Source organism: Diceros bicornis, chromosome 26 (genome assembly GCF_020826845.1).
Source record: "Diceros bicornis minor isolate mBicDic1 chromosome 26, mDicBic1.mat.cur, whole genome shotgun sequence".
Classification (NCBI taxonomy): Eukaryota; Metazoa; Chordata; class Mammalia; order Perissodactyla; family Rhinocerotidae; genus Diceros; species Diceros bicornis.
This window is the reverse complement of record NC_080765.1, coordinates 43,840,011-43,855,469: the sequence shown is the minus strand read 5'-3', so window position 1 is coordinate 43,855,469 and position 15,459 is coordinate 43,840,011. Positions and strand designations below refer to the sequence as shown.

At 55.7% G+C, this 15,459-nt stretch overlaps 1 protein-coding gene across 1 annotated transcript; it reads right to left on the bottom strand.

The window, feature by feature from the left end:
• Window positions 1-79: 79 nt before the first annotated feature.
• On the bottom strand, window positions 80-14,777 carry ZNF500 (zinc finger protein 500). The gene is given in 10 exon segments (XM_058568881.1): window positions 80-222; window positions 225-521; window positions 524-668; window positions 670-735; window positions 5,498-5,582; window positions 5,796-5,944; window positions 7,357-7,399; window positions 7,559-7,823; window positions 7,826-8,014; window positions 14,339-14,777. Coding segments are annotated over 10 exon segments (1,821 nt in total).
• Window positions 14,778-15,459: the final 682 nt, after the last annotated feature.

Below are 15,459 nucleotides of genomic sequence, written 5' to 3'. Positions count from 1 at the left end.
GAGTCAGTGTGAAGATGCCTGAAGATCAGGGTTGCTGGTTCTGGGGCACAAACGACTCTGGCAGCTTCATCAGCTGTGACTAACTCTGGTGCGTGGTGGTCAGGCTTTGGCCAGGGGGCTTCCTGGAGCCTCGGGGGCCTGTGTGGCTGTGTTGGGGTGCCACCCGCTGGGGCTTCTCCCAGCTGTGGGTCCGCTGGTGTCTGTGGAGGTCAGTGCCAGGCAGAAGCCTCGCCCACAGGCAGGGCATGTGTAGGGCTTCTCCCCCGTATGCATCCTGTAGTGGGCGCTGGAGTGCGAGCTGTTGTGCACACGTGGGGCCGCCCCTCAGGGTGTCCTGCGGCGGACGACCGGCCTGGAGGGCTGGCTGAGGCGCTTCCCGCACGCATGCGGCGCACAGGGAGGGCTTCTCACCCGGGTGCACCCTCCGTGCCTGCTCAAGTGGGGGTGGTCTCAGAAGCCCTCCCCACAGACCTGGCACTTGTAGGGCTGCTCCCTGGGGTGCGTGCGCCGGTGCTTGGTCGGGGGCATGTTTTACTAAAGCCTTTGCCGCATTCGGGGCACATGTACAGCTTCTCAAGCTCTCGGGGCCCCCCACTTCCCAGAGGCCGCGTGGGCCTGGTTGTGCCCCTGACCAGGGCCGGCCCCTGACCCGGGAGCGGGGGGGTGGGGGGCGGGTCCCCTGCACCGTGCTGACAGCACTCGGTCCCACTCTAGTCTCATGAGTGGGAGAAAGCCCTGAGACAGAGAAAGCACAGTCCCTGAGGGCTTCATGAGAGAGGGGGAAAGGGAAGGGCATGCTTCTGATATGAAAGCAGGAAAGGCTGGGCGGGACCTCCCATCTGAGGACAATGACGTGGAGCGATGCTCTTCAAATTCCCCTTCTAAACACTCAGCAGGGAAGTGTCAGCCAGACCCTGACATGAGTGAGGTACTGAAACCATGGCAGACACTCCTGTAAACACACAGCAACTCAGGTAATCCTCACAAGGCCCACGTGAGACGGGAGCTGTTGTTGTCCCATTGTACAGATGAAGAAACTGAGGCACAGGAAGGTTAAGGAACTCACCCCGAGTCATTCAGCTGGTAAGCTAAGAGCCCCAGCAGTCTGGCTCTGGAGTCAGAGCTCACGACCTGTAGGTCAGGGGTTCTCACCCAGGGGCAGTGGCGCCCCTCAGGGGACGCTTGGCAATGTCTGGAGACATTTTTGGTTGTCACGCCTGGGGAGGGGGCTGTTGCAACTGGCATCTAGTGGGTGGAGGCCAGGGTGCGGATGAACACCCGCCAGTGCACAGGACGGCCCCACAGCAGAGGACGACCCAGCCCCAATGTCCACTCGCTCCAGGCTGTGTGGGCTGGAGCTGGACCAGGAGGCCTGCGGGCCCAGCCCCTCGGCCTCTCTGTTGTACTCTCAGGGGCAGCCCCTGAGAGCCCTTCACGGATCCAAGTTTGAGAGACACCGCGGTGATAACACGAGCGCTGAGCAAGTACCCTGGGCTGGACCCAGGCTCTGCCCTTCCAGACTTGTGACTCTGGGCAGATGCTCTACTTCTCTGCTTCCTCGTCTATGCGCCAGGCAATCCCACCTAGGGACCTTGTGGCACGAGGTACGCTGGGGCGCCAGGGGCTCGCGGAGCACACGAATTCAAGCAGAGCCCCCTGAGCAGCCCTGGGCACACGGCAGGCACACACTTGCCTGAGGAGGGGAGGGCCCACACTGACCTGGGGGTGGGGGCTCACAGTGACCCGATGGGGGAGGGACAGAACTCCCCCCCGCCCTGGGAAGTGTCTCCCTCCAGATCTTGGGGCAGGCCCTCTTGCTCTCCCCTCCTGTCTCCAAACTCACACTTCCAGAAATCCAAACGTGGGCCTGAGCTCCAGCTTACTGAGCCTCAGTCTGCACGTGTGCACAACTGAGATGCTGATGGCCCCACTCATCGGCCTGTCGTAAGGACTGTTACAGAGAAACTGGGTCTGGCAGTCCCTCAAAAGGTTACAGACTCACCACAGACGTGCCAATTCCACCCAGAGGTCAGACTCGGGCGTGAGCGCTGCTGACCGGGGGACGCCTGGGCTCCCGGCCCACGTTTCTCCCCCAGGGGCTAGTTTTGCCTTTCCATCCGCCTGCGGTAAGCTGTCCCAGGGGGATTTGGTAGGACTCTCTCCTGCTTCTCTGTTGAGGGGTTTCTGCTTGAGACCCAGACCTTTCTTAAGGTCATCTCTCTCCCCTTGCCTTTCCGTTACACAGGGGTCAGCGAACTTAGGCCCGCCGGCCAGTGCCTGTCTTTACAAATGAAGTTTTCACGGGACACGGCCACGCCCACGCCCACGTATTTTCCATTGTCCATGGCTGCTTTTGCGCCACCACAGCAGAGCTGAGTAGTGGTGACAGAGACAGTATGGCCATAAAACCTGAAATATTTACTATCTGGCCCTTTTCAGAAAAAGTCTGCTGACCGTTGCTCTAAGCCCTTGAGCTTAACTTCACAAACTCCATCAGCAAGATCTGAACTTGCAGGAAGGGGAGAATCTAGCCTGGGCGGCCCACTTCCTTCTCACTGCCCTCCTCCCCACAGCCGGCCCTGCCAGAGACCTCCCTCAGCACCAGGGCAGCAGGAGCTGGGTCCCACGGGCCTTCCCCTCATCCCTGCTGAGCAATCAGACGGGGCCTGGGAGTGGGGAGTCCTGCTCAGAGGGAAAAAGAGGAGAGGATGTGAGGGCGGGCTGGGTCGGAATCGTGCAACTGCAACATCCTGTTGCTCGTGAGGGCAACGGGGCGTCAGAAGACTAGGGAAAAGCGCGATGCTCCGAAAGAAGAGGTGGGAGGTGTTTTGCTTCTCTGTAGACTTTCCTCTGAGGGAAGGGAAGTGAGAAAACAGGGCCCAGGGCTTTCACTGGCTCTGGGAGGGAAACCCTGATGCCTCGAGGGGTCCAGAGTTTCCTCACAACAGAGATTAAGTGGCCAAGAGTTACAATGCACAGGGGAGACAGACATGGCACAGGGAGCACAGAGCGACCGTCGGTCCAGCAACAGTGTGCACAGCAATTAGTATTCTCCTCACATGGGGCAGTAGGAAGGTTTCATCTTCATTCACCCCACAGATACTAAGTTTGGAAAAAATGAGGTTGTAAAGGAAAGTGTGTGATGGTTTAATCTTCCGGGCCAACCTGGCCAGCCTGTGGGGCTGTTGTTTGGTCAAACACCAGTCTAGATGTTGCTGTGGAGGTTATCTGCAGATGAGATTAACATCTACAATCAGTTGACTGTAAGTAGAGGAGATGCCCTCCATACTGTGGGTGGGCCTTAAGAGCAAAACCTGAGGTTTCCCAGAGAAGGAATTCTGCCTCAAGACTGCAACATAGAAATCCTGCCTGAATTTCCAGGCTGCTGGCCTGCCCTACAGATTTTGGACTTGCCAGCCTCCACAATCATGTGACACAGTTCTTTAAAATAAATCTCTTTCCACACACATACCCTATTGGTTGTCTCTCTGGAGAACCCCAGCTGATACAAAGCAGCATCTCAACTCCTTTAGAAAACGTTTCAGAGGGGCCGGCCTGGTGGCGTAGTGGTTAAGTTCGTGTACTTCGCTTTGGCGGCCCGGGTTTCTCAGGTTTGGATCCTGGGCGTGGACCTACACACCGCTCATCAAGCCGTGCTGTGGTGGCGTTCCACATACAAAATAGAGGAAGATGGGCACAGATGTTAGCTCAGGGCCAATCTTCCTCAGCAAAAAAATTAAATAAATAAAAACCCGTTTCAGGGACTGAGTGGGTGTCAGGAGTGGCAGGATGAGCTGAGTGGGAAGAGCAGAAGGGACAGTGGTTGGCAGGGAGCCTGGTGGTGGTGAGGAGAGGCCGTGGATGGCCAGGGCCTTGCCAGGAGCAGCTCTGCCCGTGCAGGCCAAGGGTAGCACAGAGGCTGAAGTGAAACTGGACCAACCGTGTGGGCGAAAGAGCGGAAGAAGGAAGCCAGGACAGCTCTGGGCATCTGCCAGGGACGTGGGCGAGCAGCCACGCTGGCCCCACTGCAGTCGGGCCACTGACGGGACACTAGCAACCCTGGCTTTGCAGGCTGCACACAGCCAGCTGCCACGTGGAGTCCTCCCCAGAGACCACCCCCGGCCACAGAACCACCCCTCGGAGCAGGGCCTGTGAGTTCCTATTTTTAACATGGTCCCCAGTGATTCCTCGGGCCACTGAAGTTTGAGAACTGCTGGGCTGGCTCCTGTAGGCGGTGGCGAGCCAGGGAAGGTACTGAGTGGGAAAGTCGTCTGGCCTGGGCCTTAGGTCCTGGAGGCCAACACATGCCCGTCGCGGAGATGCTGGGCCGGCCACAGCCAGCCCGAGGGAAGGAGCCACCCTGAGACTGGCCCATGTCAGACATGTCAGAAACATGGGACAGCGGCCAGGGTCTCCCCGCATGTTACCCTCACTCTCTGGCAGCACATCCCAGCTGCAGTCCCACTGAGGCGGGTCCAGGAACCCCCATTCCTCCTGGGACAGGTACACGGCCACGTCCTCCAAGGTCGCTGGCACCTGCTAAAACGCAACCCGCTCAGTCCCATGCCACTGTTCCTTCAGGCTGGGCTGCATCACGATGGCAGGTCCTGGCCTCCCCACTACTTCCCCTCCCCCCACTCTCCCTCCTTCTGGGCTCTGCTCACAGACACGCTGGGCTGCATCCTGCTCTTCGGGGGAACCCTATCACCACGCACTGTCCCACTGCTGCAGGGCTGGAGACGGCGTGGACAGATTCACTGTGCGGAGCAGCTGGACCCACTGTGCGCTCAGCCACTGGGGCTCACGCTCTCTGGGGACACGAGTAAGCAGGCCCAGCTCAAGCCAGCCCTGGACCCAAATGGGGTGACTTGGGAGCTTCAGGATGCCTCTAGGCCAGTGGTTCCCAAATCTAGGACCAGACTGACTTGCGGAGCAGCGTTAAGACCCAAGCAAGTAATGTCCAGAAGAGGCAAATCCACAGAGGCAGAGAGCAGACTGGAGGCCGCCAAGACGCTGGGGGTAGGGAGTGGGGAGGGACTGCTGATGGGTGCGGGGTATTCTGGGAGGGGATGCAAGTGCTCTAAAATTGACCGTGGTGATGACTGCACAACTGTAAATACAGTGAACACTGTACACTTAAATGGGTGAATTGTACGGTATGTGAATTATTTCTCAATAAAGCTGTTTTCTAAACAAGCAAGCAAAGGAGACTCCGATGCCAGGCCAGGGCTGGGGGAAGGATTTGCATTTTTTCCCAGAGTCCCAAGAGATTCTAACGCCCAGATGGGTTGGAAGCGATTGCCCTGGCTCACAGTTGGACCCAGAATCCTCCAGGATACACCTAATACTTGGGTGGCAGCCGAGAGAAGGCAAGACTTCCCAGGAGGCAAAGGTTGGGGTAAAGGGGTGACTCCAGGGGGAAGCCTCTGAACCCCCCACACCTGGGAAAGAAGTGTCCCCATAACAAGGGCGCGGGATTCACGGGGATGCTGCAGACCGGGAACGCCTGCTCAACCAGGACCTGGCTGAAAGGGAGGACATAGCTGGTGCCGCTGTCTTCTGACGCCAGGAGGGCACTGGGCCTGGGAGAGAGCACAGAGTTGTGGGGAAGGCCACACAGCCCACCGTTGCACACGGCAGCAAAGTCCCAGACAGGTCCAGTTGCTCCCCACATACACTCAGCTCCCCACCCGGAGCCCGTCCATCCCACATTCACGCCGGCCCCGACCTCCCCCACAGTCCTGTCCTTTTGCCTCCTCCCCGCAGGGCTTCTCTTTCCTGAGACGGGCAGCTACTTGCTTCTCTTTGGCCAGAGCTAGGGGCCTCTCTTTGGTCTGTGGCTCAGCTGGGCTGGGGGCTGCTCACTGGAGCGCCAAGCCCCTTCATCCAGGGACAACTCCTCTGGTTGGGTCTCCGCCTCGTGTTTCAAAGACTGTCCCCCTGTCTCGTGGGCAGTGTGTGGTCAGGGAGCACCTCCGGGCCCTGCATGAGGACAGAGATCTGCCCACCAGCTCGCAGGAGGTCAGAAGGAAACCCACAGGCTCCCCAACCCCTCTGTCCCGGGCCCCCCTGGTCACCCTCCTGTTCCTGGGCTCTGCCCGACTGTGCCTCCCACCGGGCTGCCTCGTCGTGTCTGGCTGCCCCCGTGGTCCCCCACGGGCCACACACAGTCCTCCCTCCACCAGCTCCCAGGGAGAATGGATGTGAGCCAGGAAGGTCAGGCTCCCAACCTGGACAAAGGGAGGCCTGCTCTCCTCCTGAGTGAGCCTCCTCGGTATCTCCCCGTCACACTGCATTGCTGTCACCGTCACACTCTCACCCTTCCTTCCCGGGTACTCCTGACAGACCCTGGGGCCAGAAGGACCCCGAATCAGGTCTCATTTCAGAAGCTCATGTTACTGCCTTTGCTACGTTTCTTGAAATCATCCACAGGTACTCTGGGATAACCTATTTCCTAATTCCAGGGAAGGTGAGTTGGATCAACTTGGGTCTCAGAGTTTACTGAGCTCTGCGACATCCTCGGGACAAGACACAGCCCAGGGAACTCGAAACCAGCACCCCGGACCCACTCATGCCCACCTTCCACACCTCTGAGAGGAAAGAGTCCCAGAGGTTATGGGGTACACAGTGAGAGAGGGAAGCCATGCCGGGAACCCCAAACGCCAAGGCTGGAGGGGCTGGGAAGATCTAAGTTCTTGCTGACCACAATAGCAGGATTTGCTTACTGTACTCAATTCAACATTGTGGTCAAGTTTTGCTGGATATGTCCGTCCTGTTGGATGCAAAAGAACAGCAGTGTTTGGCCAATGGCACTGCCACAGGGAGAAAGGTGACCGACATGTCAGCATTTGCCAAATACCCAACCCAGAGGAATTAATCTCACCTAAGCAGGAGGGATTTGTAAAAGACTGCCCACTCCCCAAATTTGGTTAGAAGGAGTTGGAGCGAGCTCTAGAGAGGCACCATCTATAGAACCTTCTGTGATGATGGAAGTGTCCTATGTCTGTGCTGTCCAGTACAATAGCCACTATCCATGTGTGACTTAGGAATTACATTTTAAATTTTAAAAGCCACACATGGCTGGTAGCTACTATATTGGATGGCGTGGCTCAAGAGAGATTGGGAACCTTCCAGGGGCTCTCACTAGGGCATTCACCAGCCCCCGGTCTTTCTTCCCCGTGCTCCTCCCTGTTTCGGGATCTCTTCAACTTCCAAGGCCCTGCCTTGGAAGGTCTCCAGCCTTCCTCCCATCAAAACCTGTGTCTGGCCTAGGCTAGGATGGTGTCAATGAATCAATCCACGCGGCTGAGCAAGGGCAGCTTAGTGGGGCTATATGTGGTTAGTCAGCGGGTGGACACCCATTGGCCAAGGTTGAGAAACATTGAGAAGCAGTTGCCCTCTTCAATTCCCAGTGTCTAGGTAGCCCCAGCTCCTCCCAATGACCAAGGTTGGATACGGCTCCAGAGCCCAAGGAATCTCCAAACTCAGACCTCAGCAGCAGGGCCCTGAGGACTCGGGCCGTTCCCTCACCTCAGGGCCAAAATGCCCCCACCTCAGCTGCCGGCTCTGTTTTCCGGGCTCCCGCTACAGCCCTCCCACGAGGTGCACCGCCTCCTCACCGCTCTCTGGCTGCCGCTCCAGCACCAGGGCCTGGATCTCCCCCGGCAGCACCATCAGGAACTGCTCCAGCACCAGCAGCTCCGGGATCTGCTCCTGGACGCGCAGCTCGGGCCGCAGCCAGCCTCAGCAGAGCTCCCGGAGGCGGTTCAGGGCCGCCCGAGGTCCGAAGAGCTGGAAGAGCTGGCAGAAGGTCTCCGGCTGGAGGCTTCCGTCTCCAGGGAGGGCTCCTGTTCCCAGCAGAAGTCCTCCTCCACCTTCATGGTCAAGATCTCCTCCTGCTCCAGGGGTGGCGGGGGCTGGAGGCTGGGGGCGGTAGCCTTGTTCCTGGTGGGCCTTGCTCCTTCTTGGCCTCGGGGAGTTCGAACCTGTCTCTCCCTATACCTCTGGCCAGACACTAGGAAAGATGTTTTTCACGGCTCTGTGAAGAGACGATGAAATCATTTGGGGTACAGCTCTGGGGCTGGATAAGTGTCTGTACCCATAAGCCCCTGCCCTGGCCGCAGGGCCAACTCGCCCTAGTTGGCAAAAGTAAAGTGCTAATATCAACCCACCCTTGCTCCTAACCCCCTGCTAATTCCCAGGCAATTCCTTAACCTCTCTGGGCCTCACTTCCTCAATTGGAAAGCAGAGATGGTGGTATCACCTACACACAGGTTGCTGGGGTCTAAAGGGGCTGTTTGGAATGGGTTTAGCACAGAGCCTGGAATGCGGCCAGAGCTCGAGAAATGCTGAATTTTCATTATTAGTCGGCCCTCTTGGGATGGGGTCCCTTTGGAAATACGGTGAGAACCAGGGGCCCCTCTTCCTGAGAGGATGCAGATTCCATCCCAACCTGACCCCCACTCGGGCTCCACGAGCCCTGAAGCCCCTCGGCGGCCCCGCCTGGTACCCTTGGGTGGATGGTTACCCTGGCCCCTCCAACTCCAGGCTTGAGGTTCATCTGGGGGAGGGGCTTGGGTGCATGGTGGGTAAGCAGGTAAAGGGTCACACTGAGAGTTATGTGCCTAGCATGTCCTAAGTGCCCCATAAACATCGTCACTCCCAAGTCCTTCTGCTCTGGCATCCCCAGACCTAGCGCTTTACCCCACCCGCCCACTGGCTTCTTTCTTTTCTTCCTCTCCTGCACTCCATTCTCTCTCATGTTTCATTTTTTCCCCCTAAATCCAATATCCAGTTTCTACTGTGAGCACACCAGGCAGAATAAGACACTGGGCTGCCCATGAATGATTTCTAGAGACCGCCCCTCACAGGGTGGAAGGCATGAAGAGCAGCTGCCAGGTTTCCGGAGTGGCCCAGAACCCCACAGCATTGTGGTGGGAGCTGAAGAAGGGCAGGACCACGTGTGCCTCAGTTTCTCCTCACACCATGGCTGCCGGTCAGGAAAACCGGCATGGTAGAGTGAGCTGAGACCAGTGCAGAGCTGCTCAGAGGACTGGTGCTCAAGTCCAGTACAAGAGGCCTGCCACTCTGTTGGCTTCTGGAGGAGGCTGTGGAAAGGGGTAATGTGAACAAGTCACAGAGGGGTGTGCAGCAGGGCAGGAAGAAGGCGGGACAGACAGAAGTAGGAGAGGAAAAGGAGGGAAAGAGAAGAGATGGGCGGAGCATCTGAGGGAAATCAGCAGGTTCCATAGGACTGGACGACAACGATCTGGCTGCAGGACACGCTGGGCTCTGTCTGGAGGACAGACAGGGGTGGGGACGCCAGCATTTTCAAAGCTGCCCCACACCTTCCTGTTTCTAACTGCCTCCTGGTTAGCTGCGGGGCCCCGGCAACTTCTTGGAGCCGGATGTACAGAGGTTAGCAAGTCTATGCAGTGACCAGGCCTGGCTAACATAGTTCTGGCCCTCTCCTGTCCAGGCGGTTCTCAGTGACTGCAACCAACAGAGATTTAAAGAATAAATTTCTACTTTGCCCAGGATTTCTGTCTTAATTCTATTTTGGGGGGACACAAACACGCAGTCCTTGACAAATGTAAACCAGGATGAATTTGGGCCTCCATCAACGTACACCCAAACCAGCGTGTCAGATCCGGCTCCAGATCCGGCTTATTAACTGGGTGAGCCTCACCTTCTCCATCTGTAAAATGGGGATTGTCACAGCTCCCACTTCAGAGAGCTGACAGAACTGGATGAGATTATGCTTGTAAAGCACCTGAGACAAGGTACAGCACATCATAGGCGGCAATTCAGCTCACACTTGCTCTTACTGTTTAATTACAGCTAGCAAAAATGGTCGACCATCAAGCACTCAAGCACTCAACGTTTTGAGTCATCTTTGGTAGCAACTTCGCAACGTCCAAACGACTGAGAACCAATAATTCATTACTAGTCAGAGTTGACTAATTTGACCAAATTATCTAGGAGAGTCATCAGAGGGCTACCGTGCCCCCAAACTGATATATAATGGGTGTTTGATCACTTTTTTTCTAAGGCCTCCATGAGCTAATAGTAAAGCCAGTGTTTTTTAGGCACTTCCTAAGTGAACGGGATTGTGTTTTCACTGTGCTTCTTAAATCGTCACGATGACTTTCTTGCGTAGATATCATTATGATCCAGGTTCTAGCTGAGGAAACTGAGGCTCAGAGTGGGGCAGAGCCCTGCCCAAGGCCGCACAGCCAGGAAAGTGGAAGAGGCTAGACAAACGCAGGCAGGCCCGCTCCAGAGCCTGCTGCCCTGACCCCCACCCTGAAGGCACCTTCAAACGCCAGCCGGGTCATCTGAGCCCTGCCTTGGAGTAGATATCTGAGCTGGTTCTTGGAAGATTCTGGTCTTGTCCCAAGAGTCTCCTTCAAGGTGGCCATAATGCTCCTTCTGGTTTTCTAGACACAGCAGGCAGATCTGCTTGGCACATAGTAAATATTTGCTGAATGACTGAACGACTGAATGGAGGAATCTGGGGTCCGACCTTATTGCAGACTTGATTCTGGCAATAATGTAAGTGGGGATAAACAGTACCTATGCCCCAGAGGACACTCACCAGGATTAAGTGATACAGCACATTAAAATACTTGGCTCCAGGGTGAAACACAGAGGCGCTCAGTAAACCTTTGCTCTTCTGCCGTCACGTTCACGAACAGAAATGACGAGGGATGAGGGCCCCTGCTGTGCGATGCTGTGAAATCTCACCTTGGAGCCTGGCTGTGTTTTGGTTCATTATGAAATTTTAGAAGGATGAGAGGAAACATCGACTCACAGGAAGGTGGGAAACATCGCTGTCTATACCTTGAACCACCCAGCATCTGAAACTCGATCTCTTTTCCCTACAGCCAGCAAGTCAAGTGAGAAGCAGATGGGTGAGGACAGCCTTGCAAAGCTCGGTTCCTCTGAGGGAGAGCTGCCTCCAGGAGGAAGGCCTCATGGAGAAAGGCTGGATTGTGGAGGAAGAAGGGGGTCAAGGACCACAGGCATGCTGGGAAATCCTGACTGTGGGGGTGATGTTTGCTAAACGCCCCTGCTCGCCGTCGGCCCAGACATCACTGAGAGTGGGGTGAAGAGTCACACACTCCTCTTGGGAAACACCCAGTGTCTGCACCAGCTTGGGCTGCCGTAACAAAACACCACAGACTGGGGGCTCAACCGACAGACATTTATTTCCCGCAGTTCTGGAGGCTGAAGTCCAAGGTCACGGTGCCGGCAGCGTTGGTGCCTCCTGGTGAGAGCTCTCTTCCTGACCTGTGGGCGGCCGCCTTCTCTCTGTGTCCTCACACGGTGGCTAGAGAGAGTGCTCTCTCTCCTCCTCTTCCTGGTAAGGCCACAGCCCTATGGGATTAGGGCCCCACATTCATCACCTCATTTCCCCTTAATTACCTCCTACAGACCCTATCTCCAGATACCGTCACATTGGGGTTAGGGCTTCAACATGAGTTTTGCAGGGGACACAATTCAGTCCATAGCACACAGCCAGACCCCTAACCACCACCAGCCCCTGGAATGGCACAAGATTACTCCTCAGACCACCACCTGCTCCAGACCTGGGGAGTGGCCCAAATACCCACAAGGGCCAGGGAGGAAGACAAGACTGGGCTTTCGACACAGGCAGACTTTGTTTGCACACCAAACATTCTGGAATATTCTTGCTTTCCACAAAGACATGTGCTTTCTCTCATTTTTCTTAAAACACGTGTCCCTCTCGGTCTTTCTTTTTATTACCACTTACGAGCGACGTGGTGTGGAGAACTTCTCTCTACGACAGGAAACACGGCAGTGCCTGCGTGATGACCCATGGCTGCTGGTGCCAGGCCTCAGGGTCAGCGACACAGGAAGTTGGGGATGCAGGCCCCACGCTGCCAGCCAGGCTGCTTGTTCCCCGGAAGCCAGATATCTGGATGTCTAGGTGAAAACTCCCGCTTTTGAAAGTAGACTCAAAATGGTTTTAAATCCTGTGTGAGATAAACAGAACACATCAACACGTTCCTGGGCTGTGTCTGGCCCACAAACAAGCACGCCCACGGACATAGACAGTGATGCAGGCCGTGACAGAGCCATGAAGAAAAACACAGCAGGGTGAGGGGAGCGAGGACACAGCTGCTCTTTTAGGTGGAAAATATGTAGACAAAGGGCCATCCATTCACCTGGCTCCTCCTCAAGAAGGGAAGCCAGGACCTCCTTGGCTTCAATACATTCTTTGAAGGCTTTCTTAGAAAGGGCAGCAGGCCAGAGCTAAGGGAAGAAAAATAGTCAGAGGTAAAACGTCCAGCTTCCCAAAGTCTGCTGTGGGCTGAAGCCAACCACACAGAGGGGAGTCAGCCTGTGAGAGAGAGACAGAGACAGACACACACACACAGAGACAGAGGTACACTTGAGGAATGGGCCTCTTTCTCAACCACTGCTAAAGAAAAAGTTATTCACGCCACTTGTTAAAGAACAGTAAGGAAGACTTTGTCCAGGGCCATAGAGATAGTTGTAGGGACCACTAGAGGAGGGAGATCAGGTTCAACTCCAAATACAAGAAGGAAAAGTTGGAATTTATAGCCAAGGAGCAGGGTGGATGAAAAATTTGTAAGAGGAAGCATCAGGTGTAAGAGGAGATTCTGGCTAAACCAACCCAGTAAGATTCTTGCTGAAGGCAGGCCAGGGTGATGAGACATCACCCGGGGGAGGCTGGAGCATGAGGAACTGAATCAGATACAGAGACCAGGGGGTTCTGGTTAAACTGACCTATCAAGATTCTTTACTAAAATTGGGCGATGCAGAGATGAACACGGAAGCCTGAAAGTCATAGCCTAGTTGAGAAGAGAGTTCAGAGGAGCCCGAGTAGAGTTTGGTCAAGAAGAGAACCTTTGCCAAGACTTCCAGGGTAAAGGGGCTCCCCGTCCCTGACAGAGAGAACACTGCTCTGAGAAGCAGAAAGTGCCCTATGGGGGTCTCATTTCTTTCTTTTTTATTATGGAAGGTGATAAATAAATGACAAGCAATAGGATATACTGGAGTATATGAGGAAGCCATTTGGTGTAAAACTAATTGGGCCTGAACTTGTTTTTCCAAAAAGGCCTGATGTGGCCTTTGAGCATGCATTGTTTATCTGCTTTAAGTAAAGATAAGGATGTAACTTCCCCCACATTGGCACATCCCTAAGGATAAGCATCTCTCCCTAAACCAAGGATTGATTGCTCATCTGCTGCTCTCACCTTGTGACCACCCACCTTGAGACCACCGACCCCGCTGTGTTCACTGAACTGCTGTGTCGGCAAAGCAATCTCATGACTATCGTAAAAGGGACATTCCTATCATATGTGATGCATGCGCTTTGATGGTATATACCTGCTCTGTACACCCCCACCACTTTGGAGTGTCCCCTTCTTTTGTGAAATGACTCTCCCAGGCTATATGGTCCTCAGGGTAGGCTCATAATAAACTCACCCCAATTTCAATTTATAGATTGGTTATGGATTATTTGCATCAACAAAGGAATTCTCCCCCTGCCACAAGCCCCAGTACATAGTTGTGTATAGTTGTAAGTTATTCTGGTTCTTCTATGTGAGCCACTCCCACAGTGTGGCTACTGACAGACAAGTGGTGTGGTTCTGCACCCAGAACCGAACCTGGGCTGCTGACGCTGAGCGGGGGAACTTAACCACTAGGCCATCAGGGCTGGCTCTGGGGTTCTCATTTCTAAAGGCAAAAGTTCAAGAAAAGACTGCAAAAGAGATACCAAGTGCCTCTGCCCACCCTCTGCCTAGGATATAAGGCCTCCCAGGTCAACGCATAGCCTGCCCTTCCCAGGTCCCCAACAGCTCCCAATCCCAATAGTCCTTGCTCTGCTTGCTGCTTTCTGAAATAGTAATAAGTGTCATCAATTCCTGAGCACCAGGCAATACACATTTGCACTCTGTTTGTTCCTAATTTAGTAATAATAGAGGTACTGTGATTATCTCTACTTTACAGGTAATAACCCCTGAAGCCCCGAGAGTTTTAGGTACTGAACCCAGGGAGGGTCACACAACCAGGATGTGACAGAAATCAGACTGGAACCCACATCCTTGATTCCAGAACGCCTGCTCCTAAGTACCAGGTTAATGCACTCCAGCCGGTAATAGTAAGCCAGCATCCTCTTTCCTCGTCCTCTTTGGTGGAGCTCGCTCTGCCGAGTGGCCCCGTCTGGGGCGCGCCCGGGGCCCCACTGCCAGGAGTGGGCAGGAAGGGGAGGCAGCGCTGTTTCGAGTCCCCGCCCCGGTGGCTGCGACGGCGCCCGAGCAGCATCCCCTCCCGGGGCTTCAACCTCCGCGCCGGGATCGAGCCCCAGCGCCCGGCCGAGGGGCGCAGCCGCGCGCCGCATACAGTAGGCGCACACTCAAAGTCGGCGGCCGGGACACGGCAACAGAGACCCAGCGTAACCCGCCGCCGCCTGGCGCGTCTGGCTCAGAGCCTCGGGGGCGCGCCGGCAGCGGACGGCCCGGGCGCCGGAGCCGGGAGCGGGCGGGACTACACTTCCCAGAGTGCCCCGCGCCGCGCCCGGGCGGCGGGCGCCTGGGGGCTCCGGCAGGGCGGCGCGTGCAGGGCTGCGTCGAGGGTTTACTCGCCGCGAGGCTCTGCCAGGGGCTTACCCTCGGGGCGGCCAAGTCCTTGTCGCCGAGGCCGGGGACCAGTCGCTCGCGCGCTCGGAGCCTCAGTTTCCACGTCTGTGAATGGAGGACTTTAATTCGTTCAAAACCATTCATCCACTCGTTTACACTTTTTAAAAAGCTACATATTGAGTCCTCCCATCTGCCAGCTCTGCTAGGCGTTGGGGTTATCGCAGTGGTGAGCAGGTGCTTGCTTTCATGAAGCTTACATTCTACCAAGAGACGCATACAGTGGACAAAATAATTGCACAAATAATGTAGTCACATGTTTGGTCAATGCTGACAAAGGGGTATAGCAGAGGGGACCTGACCCCCTCAGAGTGGAAATGACGGTCGAGTGGAGGAGTGAAGGCAGCTTAGAGTTCACCTGGAGAATTGGGGTGAGCCTTCCGCCAGAAGGAACCGCAGGGGTGAACGTCCTGAGGGATGGGGTGCGTTTGAGAGACAAAGGAGACCAGCGTGGCCTGGGTGCAGGTGTGAAGACTGAGAGATGAGGCTGGAGATGTAGGACCATGCAGGAGGGCCAAGGAGGCTCCGTGAGGACTGAGGATTTGATCCTCAGAGCAATGGGAAACCAGTAAGGTTTGGGGTTTTACACAGGAGAGTGTCCTGATAGGATAGGAAGCTTCGTGGAGTACAGATCTCAGGGAGACCAGAGGGGAGCAGTGAGACCAGCTGGAGTGGTCCAGAGTTGAGGTAATACTAGGGATGCTGGTAGTCACCGAGGGACGGATCCGATCCAGATGCTGGAAGCAGAATCAGCAGGGCCCTGTGGTTG